The sequence below is a fragment of the Orcinus orca genome, chromosome 6, assembly GCF_937001465.1.
Source record: "Orcinus orca chromosome 6, mOrcOrc1.1, whole genome shotgun sequence".
Lineage (NCBI taxonomy): Eukaryota > Metazoa > Chordata > Mammalia > Artiodactyla > Delphinidae > Orcinus > Orcinus orca.
Genome location: NC_064564.1, coordinates 101,485,168 through 101,502,881, shown reverse-complemented (window position 1 = coordinate 101,502,881; position 17,714 = coordinate 101,485,168). Strand labels below are relative to the sequence as shown.

Here is a 17,714-nt window from a genome sequence, read left to right as displayed (position 1 = left end):
ATGCAAGAAAAACAGAATGCGAGAAATATCTGCAAACCATATATCTGATAACGGTCTAATATCCAGAATATATAAAGAACTCTTAAAATTCAACCATAAAAAGACAGTCCAATTTTTAAATGGGCAAAGGAGCTTAACAGACATTTCTCCAATCAAGGTATACAAATGGCCAATAAATACATGAAAAGATGCTCAATATCATTAGCCATTAGGAAAATACAGATCTAAACCACAATGAGATACTATTCGCACTCACTAAGATGGTTAAAGTAAAAAAGACAGACAATAACAAGTGTTGTTGAGGATATAAAGCAAATGAAACCCTCATACATTGCTGAGGGTAGTGCCACCTTGGAAACAGTCTGGCAATTTCTGAAAAGTTAAAATTGAGTTACTAACTGACTCAGCAAATTCATTTCCAGGTATATATACCCAAGATAAAAGAAAACACATGTCCATAAGAAAACTTGCACACAAATATTCATAGCAGTATTTTTTGAGCCAAGAAGTGAAGAGAACCTAAATGTCCATCAATAGATGAACAAAATGTGGTATATCCATACAATGGAATATTATTTGGCAACACAAAGGAATGAAGAACTGATATATGGTACAACCTGGAGGTACCTTGAAAAAGTAAATCATATTGTATGATCTAATTTATATGAAACGTCCAGAAGAGGCAAATCCATAGAGACAGAAAACAGATTAGTGGTTGCCAGGGGCTGGAAGGAAGGGGGAATGGAGAGTGACTGCTAATGGACATGGAGTTTCCTTTTGGGGTGATGCAAATATTCAGGAATTGAACAGTGTTGCACAATTCTATGAATATACTAAAAACTACTGACTTGTACACCTTAGAAGTATAAATTTTATGGCATATGAATTATATTTCAATAAGCTATCATTTTAAAAACTGAATTTTCAAAACAATCCAGTTAGAAAGTGGGCAAAAGACATGAAGAGACGTTTCACCAAAGAGGATGTATGAGTGACTAATAAGCATGTAAAAAGATGTTCAGAGCTTCCCTGGTGGCGCAGTGGTTGAGAATCTACCTGCCGATGCAGGGGACGCGGGTTCGTGCCCTGGTCTGGGAGGATCCCACATGCCGCGGAGCAACTAGGCCCGTGAGCCACAACTACTGAGCCTGCGCGTCTGGAGCCTGTGCTCCGCAACAAGAGAGGCTGCGACAGTGAGAGGCCCGCGCACCGCGATGAAGAGTGGCCCCCGCTCACCGCAACTAGAGAAAGCCCTCGCACTGAAACGAAGACCCAACACAGCAAAAATAAATTAATAAACTCCTACCCCCAACATCTTCTTAAAAAAAAAAAGATGTTCAACACTAGTAGCTATTAGGGAAATGCACATTAAAATCACAATAAGATACCAAGACACACCTATTAGAATGACTAAAATAAAAAACAGTGAAAAAAACACTGGAGAAGAGGAGCGTTGCTGGTGGAAATGTAAAATGGCACAGTCCCTCTGGAAAATAACCTGGTCAACAGCAGAGCCCATTCACAATTCCCGAGAAATAAAAATAGAATCTGGGTAATAAAATAAAGTCTAACCTTTTTTTCTTTTTCTTTGTGTCCCGTCTAGCCTCACTTTCTCACAGGATACCATAGGCAGAGAACTCCACCCGGCACTTCAGACCAGAGTTCCTAGTGCGAAAGGGCTTCGCCCGACACTGCACCTCGGGGCCATGCAGAAGCGCGGCAGGACACTTCAATTCAAGATGGCTGCAGCAGGCCGCGTGCAGAGACGCTGCACCCGGCACTGTGATCTGGAGCGTGAGTAGCGTAACTGCGCGAGACCCAGGAGAACTCCGGCCCCGCCCCCCGCTGAAGAGACACACCCACCCCCTGCAAAGCAGCCCCGCCCTGATGGCCTGGGGAGCGGGAGCGGGCGGAGCGCAGGCTTTAGAGCGGGAGCTGGCACCTCTGCATTCTTTGATCAAAGAATAAAACTGGGGCTTCCCTGGTGGCGCAGTGGTTGGGAGTCCGCCGGCCGATGCTGGGGACGCGGGTTAGTGCCCCGGTCCGGGAGGATCCCGCATGCCGCGGAGCGACTGGGATCGTGAGCCGTGGCCGCTGAGCCTGCGCGTCTGGAGCCTGTGCTCCACAGCGGGAGAGGCCGCAGCGGTGAGAGGCCCGCCTACCGCAAAAAAAAAAAAAAGAATAAAACTTTCCTTTGCTTCTGAACCCAGGTCAGTCTAGTTATATTGGCGCGAGCGACACTAGGCAGGAAGACCCCTGTTGGGGACCAACTTGGAAGGGCTGGTAACAATTCGGCATTTTCTTTTAGAACTAAAAATGGCTTTACCATACAATCTAGAAATTGTACTCTTGGGCATTTACCCCACAGAAGTGAAAACTTATTTTCACCCAGAAACTAGTACATGAATGTTCAGAGTAGCTTTATGTATTTTTCCATAAATTTATTTATTTTATCTTTGGCTGCGTTGGGTCTTTGTTGCTGCGCACTGGCTTTTCTCTACGTGCAGCGAGCGAGGGCTACTCTTTGTTGGGGTGCACGGGCTTCTCATTGCGTTGGCTTCTCTTGTTGTGGAGCACGGGCTCTAGGCGCGCAGGGTTCAGTAGCTGTGGCTCGCGGGCTCTAGAGCACAGGTTCAGTAGTTGTGGCACACGGGCTTAGCTGCTCCGTGGCATGTGGGATCTTCCCGGACCAGGGCTCGAACCTGTGTCCCCTGCATTGGCAGGCGGATTCTTAGCTACTGTGCCACCAGGGAAGCCCCGAGAGTAGCTTTCTTTGTAATGGCCAAAAACTAGAAACCATTCAAATATCTGTCACTGGATGACTGGTTAAACAAACTGTGGTACATGCATACTGTGGATTATGAGTCAGCAAAGAAAAGGAATAAACTATTGATACATGCTAGAACTTGGATTACTCTCAAGGAAATTATGCTGAGTGAAAAAAAAAACTCAAAAAGAGGGGCTTCGGAGTGGCCCCACATGCCTCGGAGTGGCTGGGCCCATGAGCCATGGCCGCTGAGCCTGCGCGTCCGGAGCCTGTGCTCCGCAACGGGAGAGGCCACAACAGTGAGAGGCCCGCGTACCTCAAAAAAAAAAGAAGAAGAAGAAACTCAAAAAGATACATTTTTTTGAGTTTTTGGAAAAAAAACTCAAAAAGATACAAAAAGATACATGTTTCCATTTGTGAACATTAATGAAATGACATAATTGTAGAAATGGGAAACAGATTAGTGGTTTCCAGGAGTTAGAGATGGTGGGGAAAGGGGGTGGTGTGGCTATAAAGAAGTAGCACATAAGGAACTTTGTGGGGATGGTAGTTAAGTGTCTTGGTTGTGGTGGCAGTTACATGAAGCCACATGTGATCAAACTGCATGCAGCTACACACATACACACATATGAGTACGTACGAAACTGGTGAATGGTCGAATGAGCTTAGTGGATTGCACCAATGTTAATTTTCCGGTTGTGATATCATTAGTGATACAAGACGCTAACATTGGGGGAGACTGGGTAAAGAATTCATAGAAACTCTCTGCACTTGAAGTTGAGACACAGATGTAGAGAACAAACATATGGACACCAAGGGGGGAAAGCTGCGGGTGCGTGTGTGTGTGATGAATTGGGCGATTGGGATTGACATGTATACGCTGATGTGTATAAAACTGATGACTAATAAGAACCTGCTGTATAAAAATATAAAATAAAATTTAAAAATTAAAAAATAAAGAAACTGCAAGTTTCTTTGCAACTTCCTGTGAATTTGTAATTATTTCAAAATAAAGTTGTTTTAAAAAACAAAAACAAAATACCTAAATTTATCCTTATCCAAAAGGTACTCTTCCTGAATTCTCTAATATCACATCCACAGGTGTGAAAGCATCAGCCCAGACTCACCCTTCACTCTCAGTATCAAATAATAATAGTAAGAGGCCACATTTATTGAATGCTTCTCTACCAGGTACTACAGTCAGCCCTCCACATCCGAGGGCTTCACATCCACAGATTCGACCAACCACAACAGAAAATACTCGGAGAAAAAAAAAAAAATTCCAGAAAGTTCTAAAAAGCAAAATTTGAATTTGCACCTCTCCAGCAACTATTTACATGGCATTTACATTGTATTAGGTATTATAAGTAATCTAGAGATGATTTAAAGTATACAGGAGGATGTGCTTAGGTTACATGCAAATACTACACCATTTTATATAAGCGACTTGAGCATCCTCAGATTTGGTATCCTTGGGGGTCCAATTCCCCCCGCAGATACTGAGGGACAACTATACACTTATGACATTCCATGGCTGATCTAATGTATTCCTCACATCAACGCTATTATAATTCCCATTTTAAAGGTAAGGAGGGCTTCCCTGGTGGCGCAGTGGTTGAGAGTCCACCTGCCGATGCAAGGGGCACGGGTTCATGCCCCGGTCCGGGAGGATCCCACATGCCACGGAGTGGCTGGGCCCGTGAGCCATGGCCGCTGAGCCTGCGCGTCCGGAGCCTGTGCTCTGCAACGGGAGAGGCCACGACAGTGAGAGGCCCGCGTACCACAAAAAAAAAAAAAAAAAAAGGTAAGGAAACTGAGGATTAGAGGGGTAAATGACCTTGGCCAACGTCATACAGCAAGTTACCACAGCAGGTTTCTCATGCAGGCAGCCCAACTCCAGAGCCCATACCCTCTGGAATCACCAGATTCAAAATCCACCCACTTATCTTAGGCCAGTGCCTTAGTTCATTATTCTCTACCTGGACCAGGGATTAGTGCAGGAACCTGCTAACTAGACTCCTACCCCAGATCTAAGCTTGAATGGTAAACCACCCCAAACAGAAGACAATCTCCCAATTTCCCCACGCAAAGATTTCTTTTTAAGTATTTTGGCCAACCTGAATATATAAATGTTTTGTGCCATAGGTGAAATAACGAAACATCTATTTACAAGGATTCAATACAGGATGTGCGTGTACAATGGCATATTATATACTATAAAATATATTAATTTAGAAATACCGCTATCCTCATTCTCTCATCTTCTGAAACAATTTCATTCAAACGCTTCTCACATACCTCTAACATCAGTATCTTTACAATTTTCATCTAACACAGGTTTCCAGAGTATATTTTCATTTCTAAGTTATTTGAAAAATAGTCCTATTGAATCCATATATAATACTGTTCCTGAAAAGCTAAAAAAATACATTTATACAGCATCAAGAAAAGTTAGGTTTTTAAAATTTGTTCCGTAGGTCACTAGTTTTCAATGCCGGCTGCAAGTTAAAAATCATACTGTATTATAAACTTCAAAGTTGCTAAGAGGCTACATCTTAATTGTTCTCAACACAAAAAAGAAATAATTATGGGATGCAATAAAGGTGTTAGCTAACACTACTATTGCATAGTTATCATACTGCAATATATAAATGTATCATACCAACACACTGTACATCTCAAACTTATACAACGTTATATGTCAATTATATCTCAATTTTTTAAAAGTGTGATGGGGGAAAATCATCTGGGGAGCTTTCCAAAACTACCAATGCCCAGAAATAGTGATTTTACTGGCCTATAGAGTGGGCACTGAGCGTGGCTTTTTTTTTTGTGGTACGCGGGCCTCACACAGTGTGGCCTCTCCCGTTGCGGAGCACAGGCTCCGGACGCGCAGGCTCGGCGGCCATGGCTCACGGGCCCAGCTGCTCCGCGGCACGTGGGATCTTCCCGGACCGGGACACGAATCTGTGTCCCCTGCCTCGGCAGGCGGACTCCCAACCACTGCGCCACCAGGGAAGCCCTGAGCGTGGCATTTTTAAATGTTCCTCCCTAAGGGCAGCCTTTGCAGAGAATCACTGCTTAAGTGTGTAATTAGCCATCTCCACAATGTAACTTAGTAGTTCTCAGTCTTGATTACGTATAAGAATCACCTGGAAAGCTTTGTAAAACTACTGATGCCCAGGCTTCACCCACTGCTATCCCCAAGGATTCTAATTTATCTGGAGTGAGGCCTGAGGGTATTCCTATGTTTTAAAAAACATCTCAGATGAATCTCACTTGCAGCCAGAATTGAGAACCTTCAATATTACCACTTAGGAGTACTTCTTTACAACTGAGGTTTAAAAGACTGTTTTAACCACTGTCGAATACTTAGTACGGCTTAGGTCACATAGACCAATTGCTCTGTAACCATGGTAACAGATAATCACCAGAACTTGTTTAAACACATTTCATCTGTTAATAAACTTTAATCTTGATGACCATTCTCCTGAAAGTAACCACCTGAACCCCAATCCACCCCTCCAACAGAACATCCAAAACTGTGCTGAAGTTTTGCTGGCTTCTGTTCCTTTTGTATCAGGTGACCTGTAGAAGCATCCAAAGATAGCACTGATTGAGAACATTTTAACCTAATTTGGCTTCCCCAAATAGAAATTGGTTGTCCTAAATAAAGGAACTGAGAGTTCCCCAAAGGTGGGAGATTTTGTCAGGACTCAATTTTCCAGAAAGATAGCTTGGGAAGAGAATGCCACTTTATATTTGCACATATCATTAATAACAACCATTTCTTGAATGTTTACTATACCTAGGCACCGTGTTAAATGTTTACCTGACCTCATTTAATCCTAAAAATATCATTTAAAATTAAATAATTATTATTCCCACTTTTTAAAGTGGGAATTTTTCCCACTTTATTTATTTATTCCACTTTATTAATTTATTCCACTATTTATTTATTTATTTTTAACTTTGGCTGCGTTGGGTCTTCGTTGCTGCGTGCAGGCTTTCTCTAGTTGCAGAGAGTGGGGGCTCCTCTTGTTGCAGAGCACAGGCTCTAGGCGCACGCGGGCTTTAGTTGTGGCATGTGGGCTCAGTAGCTGTGAGCTTGTGGGCTGCAGAGCACAGGCTCCATAGCTGTGGCGCCTGGGCTTAGCTGCTCCACAGCATGTGGGATCTTCCCGGACCAGGGCTTGAACCCGTGTCCCCTGCATTGGCAGGCGGATTCTTAACCACTGTGCCACCAGGGAAGTCCCATTATTCCCACTTTAAAGAGGAAGAAACCAAGACATGACGTCTATTTGCCTAAGGTTACCACCCTGCTGGCTACGGACACAGAATGTGGACCAAGGTCTTCTGCATCCAGTGCTATACCGCCCCCTTCTGGCCCAGCCATCCTCAAGATGCTTTCACCAGAGGCACCAGGACTTCCATTCCAGTGCCCCAAAGGACAGCATGGCATTGTGGACAGAGGGAAGGACCACTAGAGAGAGGATCAGCAGACATCCTCCCTCCTCCCTGCATTTACAGTCAGTCCAAACCCCTCTGCCCCCAACATTCCGTGGTTCCCAGGCCCTGTGACATCACAGATAGTTCCCTCTCTGCTCTGCCAGCCGCAGATGAGTGAGGCTCAAAAGTTAGACCTGAGAGCAGGAGGGATATTGTTTCATACTTAAAGGGACAATGTCTCCATCACTCCTGGGCACCTTTTCACGTTGCTCCAGGAAGCAGACACCATCCCTCTTACCATGACCCCACTGTTTCTCTCTCTGGGTCCCAGTCTCCCCACCTGTGCTGAATGACCCCTAAGGGCTCCTCCAGCTCCAGAAGTCTTCCTGTTTGACCTCATTGATCTTTCCTGCTCTGGTCGAAGTTCTGTGGGGTCACTGAAGACCTGAAGTTCACAGCCCACTGGGGGTAACCCAAGGGCCCTTTTCTTTGGCTCCTGCTTCCACCTAGAGGAGGGCGCTGGTAGTGCAAGAAACACCACACCCACCCTGCCCTAACCAAAATCAACCCCACATTTGCATCAGCATCAGCATTTACATTTATTGAGCCTTTACAACGTGCCAGACAGCTGTGCTAAGCACTTTCCATCATTAGTTATGTGAGGATTATTTAATCCTCACAACCACATTCTAGGGTAGATACTATTATCATTCCCATTTTACAGATAAGAAAACAGAAGTTCAGGAAAGTTAAATTCTTTTAAATTTCATAGCTAACAAGTTGTAAATCCTTAGGAATTATACCCCAAAGAACGTGCTTGTAATTGCTACAGTGTTAAGATCCTTTCCATTTCTGAAGGGGCTCAAAAGTTCAAAACTCTTGGCTACCAACACTTAGAGGAGAAAGTGGTTCTACTCCCCTCTGTTTCTCGGGAAATTGCTGGGGAGTAAAGATATGAAAAGCATCAGCGCTAGATTCAGATAAACTTATATTTGAAAATATCTGCTGAGCTGCTACTACGGAATGATCTCCAAGATGCTATGTACCTATAAGCTGCTTTAGCAGAAGAGACCTCCACTCAACGTGTGGAACAAAAACTGAATTTATTTCTCATTAAACAAGAGAGAACTATGCTCTGATGACAAAGTCTCTGAACAAAGCTAATGGCTAATATTTAAGGGGTTTGTGGAGGCACTGAGTTCGTGGACAGGTGGTATTTCAGAGGCAGGAGTGCTTAGGAGTGGTAGACCATAGGCCATGAAGTACTGTCTGTGGATGTTACTTTCAGGAGAATGGTCATCAAGATAAAAGTTCATTAACAGATTAAACGGGTTTAAACAGGTTCTGGTGATTATCTGTTACCATGGTTACAAAGCAATCAGTCTTCGCTTAGGAGTGTGGGAACTCCTTTTTTATTCTTCGTCTCCCCCTTTCGGCCCTCCCTCAACCAAAGCCTCAGGAGAGACCCTCAGGGACTGTCCAGATCTTCACCACTGTTGGCCACTTTCCTTGAAGACACAGTTACAGTTTTCCACTTACAGAGATCTGATGGTCAGTTGGAGCATCAGCCAGCCTGATGTCTTCTTGTTTCTGTCTTTCAATCATCTGTGGAGCCAGAAGTTGAAACAGTTGCCGCATAAAAGTATTCCACTCTCTGGACAACAGCCAATGAATGACTGTGAGACAAACAATAATAATTAAAAGTATTTTTAAGAGAGTGTGGAAGGCAGTCTAGAATCATAACTATTTCCCAGGTATGACGGAAGAAAGAAGATAAATTTCAAATGATACCCTGTGTCTACCTCAAATAGTCAGGTTGCCTTTTCTTTGGGCTTAGATATAGATTAACCTCACCTGTGGTATTAATCAAGGTACAGCATGAAGTGAAAGCAATGGTGCATAATTCCCCGATTAGCCAAAATAAAATCCAAAGGTATTCTATTATCCATTATGACCTGAGCTAAGAATTTTCAATTGGTCAGTTGTACCCTAGGATGTGGGCTGTGTTGCGTACTACGTCAGTCAAGGTGAAGGAAAATGAGGCCCTTGTGTTGTCCACCGCCTTTGGAGGGCTCACTGTTCTCAGAAGTCTGGGATATTGATAACCCCATGAAGGATTTTTTTCCCTTCCAACACTGTGTAAGAAACATTGTCCACTGAGTGTGCCCGGGAGTTGCACACTTGGAAAGGCACACAGTCATCACAAAGAACAGTAGGTCTTAGGCCCAGTTGGCACTGAAGAGTCTGATTTCACAGTAAGAAATAAACCATGTCAACAATCAAGCAGTATTACTGTCCACCTTTATTTATCAATTTTCCTTGGGAGTTTAAAGGAAGAACAGGAGAGTGCTGATATATATAGATATATATAGATACACACACACACACACACACACACACACACACACACACACACGTGTCCTCATCCACAGGCTCCGTGTTCTTTAAGAACAGAGGAACTTTTGGTCCAAGAGGTCTTAAAGTTATTTTGATTTCTAATTAATTTTTAGGACTATTTGAAAATAATCAGGAGATCAAAGTCGACATTTCTCATTCCAATTTATTGTATCTAAGTTCACTATTTCAGGTCTGAGTCCTCTGCAAGAAAAGAAGAAAAGATTCCCTTAAGCTGTTGGCCTACCCCAGAACGTCCTGAAGTTTATTCAGTCTCCTACTGATTCATCTTGATTTTGTTTTCAATTCTGAATTTTTGCCCAATCTACCCTTAAGAAAAAGGTTTTACCTTTTGAAATAACTTTTGAAATAATTTTATGTGGTGCATTTTCTGTGTTTCTTAACTTCTCAAGCCCTTAATTTTTTGGAATTATGCATAGATGGGTCATTTAAATCTTCTGGTCTTTCCCATCCTGCTGCTTTTAAACATTTTGCTCCATTGTTGAAGGTTAACAATTAAGTTAACTAATTGATACAAATGTGGTAGTCTAGGGCAATAAGTAACAATAACAGAATCCTGAACTAGAGAGCAACTTTCTGTTGTTCCAAAATTTGAGATGATTTAAAATATTTCTCCTCAATTCAGCTCTCACCCAGGTTTTAAATTCAACCTCTCTGGATCCACCTTCTGGTACAGGAGTTTTAGGGGAATATTGTGCAATGTTTTGTTCTCTTTTCTAGAGAAATGCACCATGAAGAAAGTTTATTTAGGTAGTTAGGGAAAGGAACAAGAGAAGTTTAAGTGGGTGGTAGAGATAAAGCTAGGTGGAGAGAGGGAGACATGCAAGGCAAGTAGGTTTCAAGTTTGAGTAGTGGTAAGATTTTTTTTTCTTCTTTCTGGAGCGAGAGCATATCAGTCAAAGAAGCCCTCTACTGACTGTTTGGTGTTTTTGTCTTCTCTCTCTTCTACCGCCCCTCTTAAATCTATTATTTTTTTTTTAAATCTATTATTTTTGACACTGAAAGTTTGCCATAATGGCCATTGTAATTTTAAGTCATCTAGCAAAATTTTGCCATTAATTAAGATAAGCACATCAGAGTACATTCAGTGAGAGTATATATACAAAGCAAGAGTTTTTCCAGGGAAGAGGAAGCAACTTTAATGCAGCTGAGACCATGACAAACAGGAAAGAATACACTACAGTTAGTCAAAACTTTGTACTATGCATGACATCTTGAATTCCTTGGCCAAGGAGAACCTAAAAGGCTTCATATGATCAATGCCCTAGAAATCACTAACTCCAAAATATAGGCTGAGAAAAGTGACTTTTCATTGCTTTACCAAGACGGACATGTGCTCATGAAGGTTTGGAGAGACCCAAGGCAAAGTTTTAGCAATTTCCTTTATACAAACTGACCACCAATCTAACAGACCTCCAACCATTAGTTCCCAGGGCTGCCTGGTGGTGGAGGTAGGTCAGACTTACGTTTTCATTTCTTCCTTATGAAGCACTTCCTTCTACACTCAACATACATAAGGCAATCTAGAACAAAACAAAAGCCCATGAAGCAAGAGTTTATATAAGTAGATGAAGATTGAAACTACAGCAAGCAGCAGAAGAATCAGCGTATTAATGGAAAGCATATTTGCTAAACGGTGCATCTCCAAAACAAAAGATCTAATTGCCTTTTATTAATTTCTATTTGCTTATAAATCCTAAGAAAATAGATTCATTAAAGAGAGCTCAGAGAAATATGTCACAGATCAAATTATGATGAAAAACTCACTTGACAGCAGATCCAAAGGACTATTGGAGATTGAAGCTAAATGGGCCCAGAAAGTGCCCCTCTTGGTCCAAGGATCCCACACAATGGGGACATCGTATGTGTCTAGTCTGCTGGCTGTGTCTAGCCACAGTATATAAATTGTGCTATATTGAATAGCTTATGTGCAGGAAGTTAGAGATTTTGTATTAATTATTAAGAAGTCAAGGGTAAAGGAAACAGTAAGATCTGTTTGAAATCTACTGCCATAATTCAGGCAAGAGCTGATGGTGGCTTGGATGGTATGAGAGTAGAGAAAATGAGAAGCAAATGCCCATGAGTGAGACAACTCACACAGTGAGTTGGGTATTGTGAGAAGAATTTCCTACGAGGGGGTTTGCCACAGAAAGGGAAGGGAGAACAGGAAGCATTCAGAGACCTGGAAAAGTTGATACACAGTGAAAGGAGTTTGGGATGAAAACAAGGCCTTGTAATTCTGGACCACCCAAACTAGGAAGATCCTTGAAGAGATCATCTAATCTAACTTCCTCTTATTACTGATGAGAAGCCTGAGACACAGAGATAAGCATGGACTTACTCAAAGCCATACAGCAAGTTGGTGGCAGAACCAGGACCTACATCTACAAGACTGTGCTTCATCACCATGTTCTCGTGGGACCTGGACCAGCTAGAATAGTTTGGAGCCAATGAGCTACATGAAGGGAAGGGAAAGGAAATACAATGACCACTGACTGGGCACTTTGTGTACCCATCACCACAGGGGTCACTTTTCGTATGTTTAAACCTTTACTTTTTGCAAAGTAGGCACTGCTTTTCCCATTTTCCACGTGATAAAAGTGAGGCTCGAGAAGGTTAAGGAACCTACCCCTAGAAACGGGGTAGAATACAGATCTGGTTAAAAGCCAAGCATGTTTACGTGGATTTCCGCATGGGCTGGGATTCTGCTGTAGTGCGATCCTACCTGGAGTGTGAGCACAGGTAAAGGACTGGCACTTTTCACGCAGTCGTATGTTTATTTAGGAAACAGCCCTGCCCAGGGAACTGGGCTCAAGTTCAAGATCGGTTGATTCAATAAGGCACCCCTGCAAGCAAAGCTGGAAGAACAGAGGCTTCAACTCCTTTCCATGGGTAAGAAAATTTTGTATAAAATAGGGATAGTGACCTTAAGAGAGAGCAACCTAGGCTGAAGGGCTTGGGCCTGCTGGCCGTGGGGAGCTACAAGAGATCTGGGAGAGGGAAATGTTATTATACCTTGGGAGAGGCTGACCCTGTAGGACCCCCATCACAGTAAATTTCCAACGGGGCATCTGGAATTCAGGCCCCAGAACCCAAGGCCCCATTCCTTTCTTTCATACAGCAGCCCACCGAAACCTGGCCTCGAAGATCTTCTGTATATGCTGCAAGTGCTGTGAGGAACCCAATGCCACAGATGACTCCAAGATCCCCAGTCAAACCCAAGAGCTTCAGCCATCAAAGTATGGTAGGTACCAGGCAAAAACACCCTGCCTGGCCTCTCGAGACCTCATTTTGCTCATCCCCCTTCCTGCTGAGATACCCTCAAATTTCCTTCAGCTTTTGATTGAATAATTCCAACCTAAAATGAGGTGAAGATTGGGTGGTTAAGTACCCAAATCAATAAACAATAGGGCCTCCCTGCTGGCGCAGTAGTTGAGAGTCCACCTGCCGATGCAGGGGACACGGGTTCCGTTCCCCGGTCCGTGAAGATCCCACATGCCGCGGAGCGGCTGGGCCCGTGAGCCATGGCCGCTGAGCCTGCGCGTCCGGAGCCTGTGCTCCGCAACGGGAGAGGCCACAGCAGTGAGAGGCCCGCGTACCACAAAAAAAAAAAAAAAAAGAAATTAATAAATAAACAAATAAACAATAGAGCTTAAAAATCTTGAAACTTAAAGTGTGATTTATGAACCAGGAACATTGGCATCACCTGGGAGCTTGTTAAAGCTGCGCTTTCAGACCCTACTCCAGTCCTACCAAGTCAGAACCTACGTTTTAACATGACCCACAGGGAAACCTGAACATACATCATAGTCTGAGAATCACTTGTCTAAAGACTATAAAGATAGCAGTTAAACTCTGCCTTTGGGGCTGGGGTTAGATCCAATCAGCTCTGCCACAGAATTGGGCAAGTCACTTACCCTTTCACTCTGAGCTTCAGTGTCCCTACCTGTAAAATGGGGATATCCATACTGTATTATTACTTTTCAGGATCACTGGGAGGATTAAATGAGGGAATATATAGAAGCACCAAGCACAGGGCTTGCACTAGGTAGGCATTCAACAAAGGTCAACAAATGGAAACTATGGTATATAGGTACTGGCCAGGATAGGATAGGCTCTGCTGCTAAAACAAATATGCCTTTAAATCTCAATCATTTAAACGAAACGAAAGTGTATTTCTTGCTCATGCAAAGTCTATTACACATCTATTTTCATCTTTAGTCAGAGCATCTGGAACACACAGTTTCCAAGGCCACCATGTATAAGAGGAGAGAGAAAGAGAGAGAGAGAGAGAGAGAGAGAGAGAAGGCATCCTGACCTTCAGTTTGTAATTACATCCTTCTTGATGATCCAGGAAAAAAGGTCATAGTGGAGAAGACTGGGGGTCAAAATCAGCAATTTCAGACAGAAAAAAAAAAAGCATTATTGTCAAGATCAGGCAAAGCTAGGACTGACAAACACGCAGTTGTGCGGTGAGTGGTGAGGTCAGGGAGGCTGGTCAGGCAGCTGGCACAATCCTACTAGGAGACAGGACAGTTCAATGGCAGGAAAAAAATTCTCATGGCATATTTTGCCAGCAATCCATAGCAGGGGCCTTTAAAATACTTCCCCTGAAAATAATTTCACGATAAAAACCAAGAAACTTAAAAATGTCAGTCCCTTTGTCCAAGATGATAATAATGATAATTACTGAGCCCCAATTACATGCAAGGCACTGTCGAGGCCCAAGGGACCCAGCTGTGATCAGATAAGTCCCCTACTGTTTCAGAGCTTACACACTAGAAAAGTGATCTTATTTAATCTCTGTAATAACTCTAAGAAGTGGACCTGATTATCCAGAATGGATATATCATTTTGCAGGTCTGAAAACACAGACAGAGAGAGGTGAAGCAATTTGTTCAAGGTATGCGGCTAGAAAAGGACAGTCGTTTATTACAGAATACAGCTTAGTCTGTTGACAAGATTGTATGTTATTCTTTTAAGAATCTAGGAGTATGTCAAAACAAAGCCTTCTATACAAGAGTGGTCATCACAATGGTATTTACGGTAGTGAAATTTGAAAGCAGTCTAAACACCCAACAATAGAACATTGGTTAAATAAATCCTGAATTATCCATAAAATTCTTAAAATTTAGTGACGTGAGAAAAATGTTTATGACATGTAAAAAGTGAAATGCATGCATAATATACAGGATGTGATGGACTATGTAGAAATGTGCATATAGGCAAACACTGGAGCTGTGATCATATCTGAGGGGAGGGGTGTTTGGGGCTTTTTTTCCTACTTCATATTCTTCAATATTTCCTAGCTTTTCTATAATGGGTATGCATTATATTTATAAACAGGAAAAAAGTAAACTTTATATTTTAAAAAGAATACATATTTTGAATCCAGTGCCTGCTTATGAGGCAGAGAACTCAGAAGACTAGAGGACGCAGACTCAGGTACTCCCCACCCCACGATAATCACCACTGGTCCATGTGCCCTGCTCCAGTTGGCAAAACGCCTTCACCTCTGAGCCTCCCCACATGACCACGTGGAATTACCACTGCCAGGTCTGCAGAAGGATGAGCTTGACGGACAAAATCTCAAGCAAGATAATGAAGCGTCCCACGTGATTTGGGGAAACTCCCTGCTCCATCCAGAAAAGAGAACATCCTATTTCAGCAGCAGTGAGTTTGAGGGTGAGTTCCAAACTGGGGTCCTAACACTGACCAGGAAACTCTGGGGGAGGGGGCCTTGCCCTAATGACCAAACCCCAATTTGATATTGAGCTAAGTGGGGTGACAGGACTGCTCCCTTCAGGAAGCTGCAGTCACATTCTAGGACACGCTGGACAGAGTCCAGTGGTCTAAGACCTGGCTGCAGGACCCTCTGAGCTGGGAATTACAGGAGGAGCAGGAGGTCTGGGAAGAAAGAACACATAACCATACTTTCCTTCTAAGCCCTTGTGGCACTGTCTTATATGTGTATTGCACGTGATTGTTTGCTTCGGCCACCAGACGATAAGTTCCAGGAGGGCAGGGCCTACATCACTTTTGTTCCTCCAAACTCAACCAGGTACATGGCAAATAAACATGCCAGAAAATGCTTGTGGATTGAGCGTAGTCCAGTGGGGGGAGAAATGCCTCTGGTTCCTGGAGTGTAGCCACATCCAGAAAGAAGGAATGCAGCCCCATTGATGGGCACCCACACTGTACCCAGGTGATCTCACATAGCTCACAACCACCCTATTAGGCTGGCTGTTAAGAGGTAAGCGTCATCCAGCCCAGTCACCTCAGAATTCTCGTAACAGCTAAACCCTCCTGGCAAACAAAATTTCAAAGTCCAATTTCTATAAAAAATCTAAGGGGTCCTGCTCTACTCGAATTGGGGGTGAGGGTCTGGGAGCCCCCCTAGCTCCCCTCCCCTCCACAGGGCTCCATGGAGCATAGTTTAAAAATCCCCCTCTCGATGGACTTGAGGACACGGGGAGGGGGAAGGGTAAGCTGGGACTAAGTGAGAGAGTGGCATGGACATACATACACTACCAAACGTAAAATAGATAGCTAGTGGGAAGCAGCCACATAGCACAGGGAGATCAGCTCGGTGCTTTGTGACCACCTAGAGGGATGGGATAGGGAGGGTGGGAGGGAGATGCAAGAGGGAGGAGATATGGGGGTATATGTATAGCTGATTCACTTTGTTATACAGCAGAAACTAACACAACACTGTACAGCAATTATACTCCAATAAAGATGTTAAAAAAAAAAACCCACCTCTCACTGTGTAGAGAAGGCTTTGGCCCACAGTGGGAAGGGACTTTCCAAAGGCCCAGCAGAGAGTAGTGTTAACGTCAGAACCATTATGGGCCCAATTCTTCTATTTTCCAGGCCACTGCACTTTGCAAGACACCCTGCTGTCATTGAATGCTCCAATGGGGTACCAATGCGTCCCAGGCCAGGATCCACGTGGCTCACACAGTATTCCAGAAACTGACAATGACCAGGGATGGAGGCGACCAGAACAGTCCCCCCAGGCCCAGAGCAAAGCCTTCACTCAGTGTGATTTTTCCCTTTCTTCTTTCAGATGTGAATTCACATGTTTCCAAAAGAGGATTTCACAAGAGAAATCTAAGCCGCTACTCCCAGGATCGCTGGCCGTAACAGCCATGCCTCATTGGGAGACCCTGAACATTCTAGACGGCAGCCCCCTCGCAGGTCTCCGAGGCTGCACGGCTGCTGGAGGGTCTCCGGCAGGAAGGGGGCGGTGAACAGGGGCCATGAAGACTGATTCGGAAACTCCCCAGAGGAGGAGAAGACGTCTGAGCCATCCCTGTGCCTCCAACAAGAGTCACTTCGGCTCCTGGAGAAGCCACTGCAGAGGAGCTGCCTCCAATTAAAGTCCTTAGTTGCATCTTAGGCCTGGGTCCCTCCTCTATTCCCCTCTCCCAGCCCTACTGCTGAGATTCCCTTGAATATAGAACAATTAGAATTAGGCATCTCTTATTAAGAAATGAGGTCTGATTCTAAAACACTTTCAGTCACTCCTTACCAACCTAATGAAGTACTTAGGAGAGGCTGGTCAGCAATGGGCAGCTATAAATAGATGCTGGAATAACTGTCTAGAGCTTGAGGGCACAATACTGCTCGCCTACTGTGGGACTCAATTTGGTGCTCAGGGTCATAGTGGACAGTGGGCCAGGTAGTGCACAACTCTGCAACAAGCAGCCCTATAGTGATGCAATGCACAGCCCATGCAGTTGTAGAAAGCTGTCTGTGCTAAAACGCAGAGCATGCAAACGTAACATGCCAGACACCCCAAGTGGCTTCAACTTTAGCCAGGGAGCCAGGCACAGAAGCATATCACTTCACCTTATAGACAACTTGGGGATTTGGGGAAGCCTTCCTGGAAGAGATGGTGCTTGAGTTTTTTGAAAGTTGAAAGGGAATTAGCCAAGCAAAGAGGAGAGGGGAATGGTATTCCAGAAGGAGGGAACAGAATAAGCAAATTTGGAAAACAGAGACACCAGCTGGCAGGAGTATAAAGTAGCGAACTTCGATGCTTGGAAAGACGAAAGTGAAAACCTAAGCCAGGGTGTTG

General features: G+C 43.8%; 1 protein-coding gene across 1 annotated transcript; it reads left to right on the top strand.

The window, feature by feature from the left end:
• The first annotated feature begins 12,323 nt into the window (after positions 1-12,323).
• On the top strand, positions 12,324-16,804 carry TEX48 (testis expressed 48). Its single transcript, XM_049711864.1, is given in 4 exon segments — positions 12,324-12,363; positions 12,753-12,875; positions 15,188-15,316; positions 16,701-16,804. Coding segments are annotated over 4 exon segments (396 nt in total).
• The last annotated feature ends 910 nt before the right edge of the window (positions 16,805-17,714 follow it).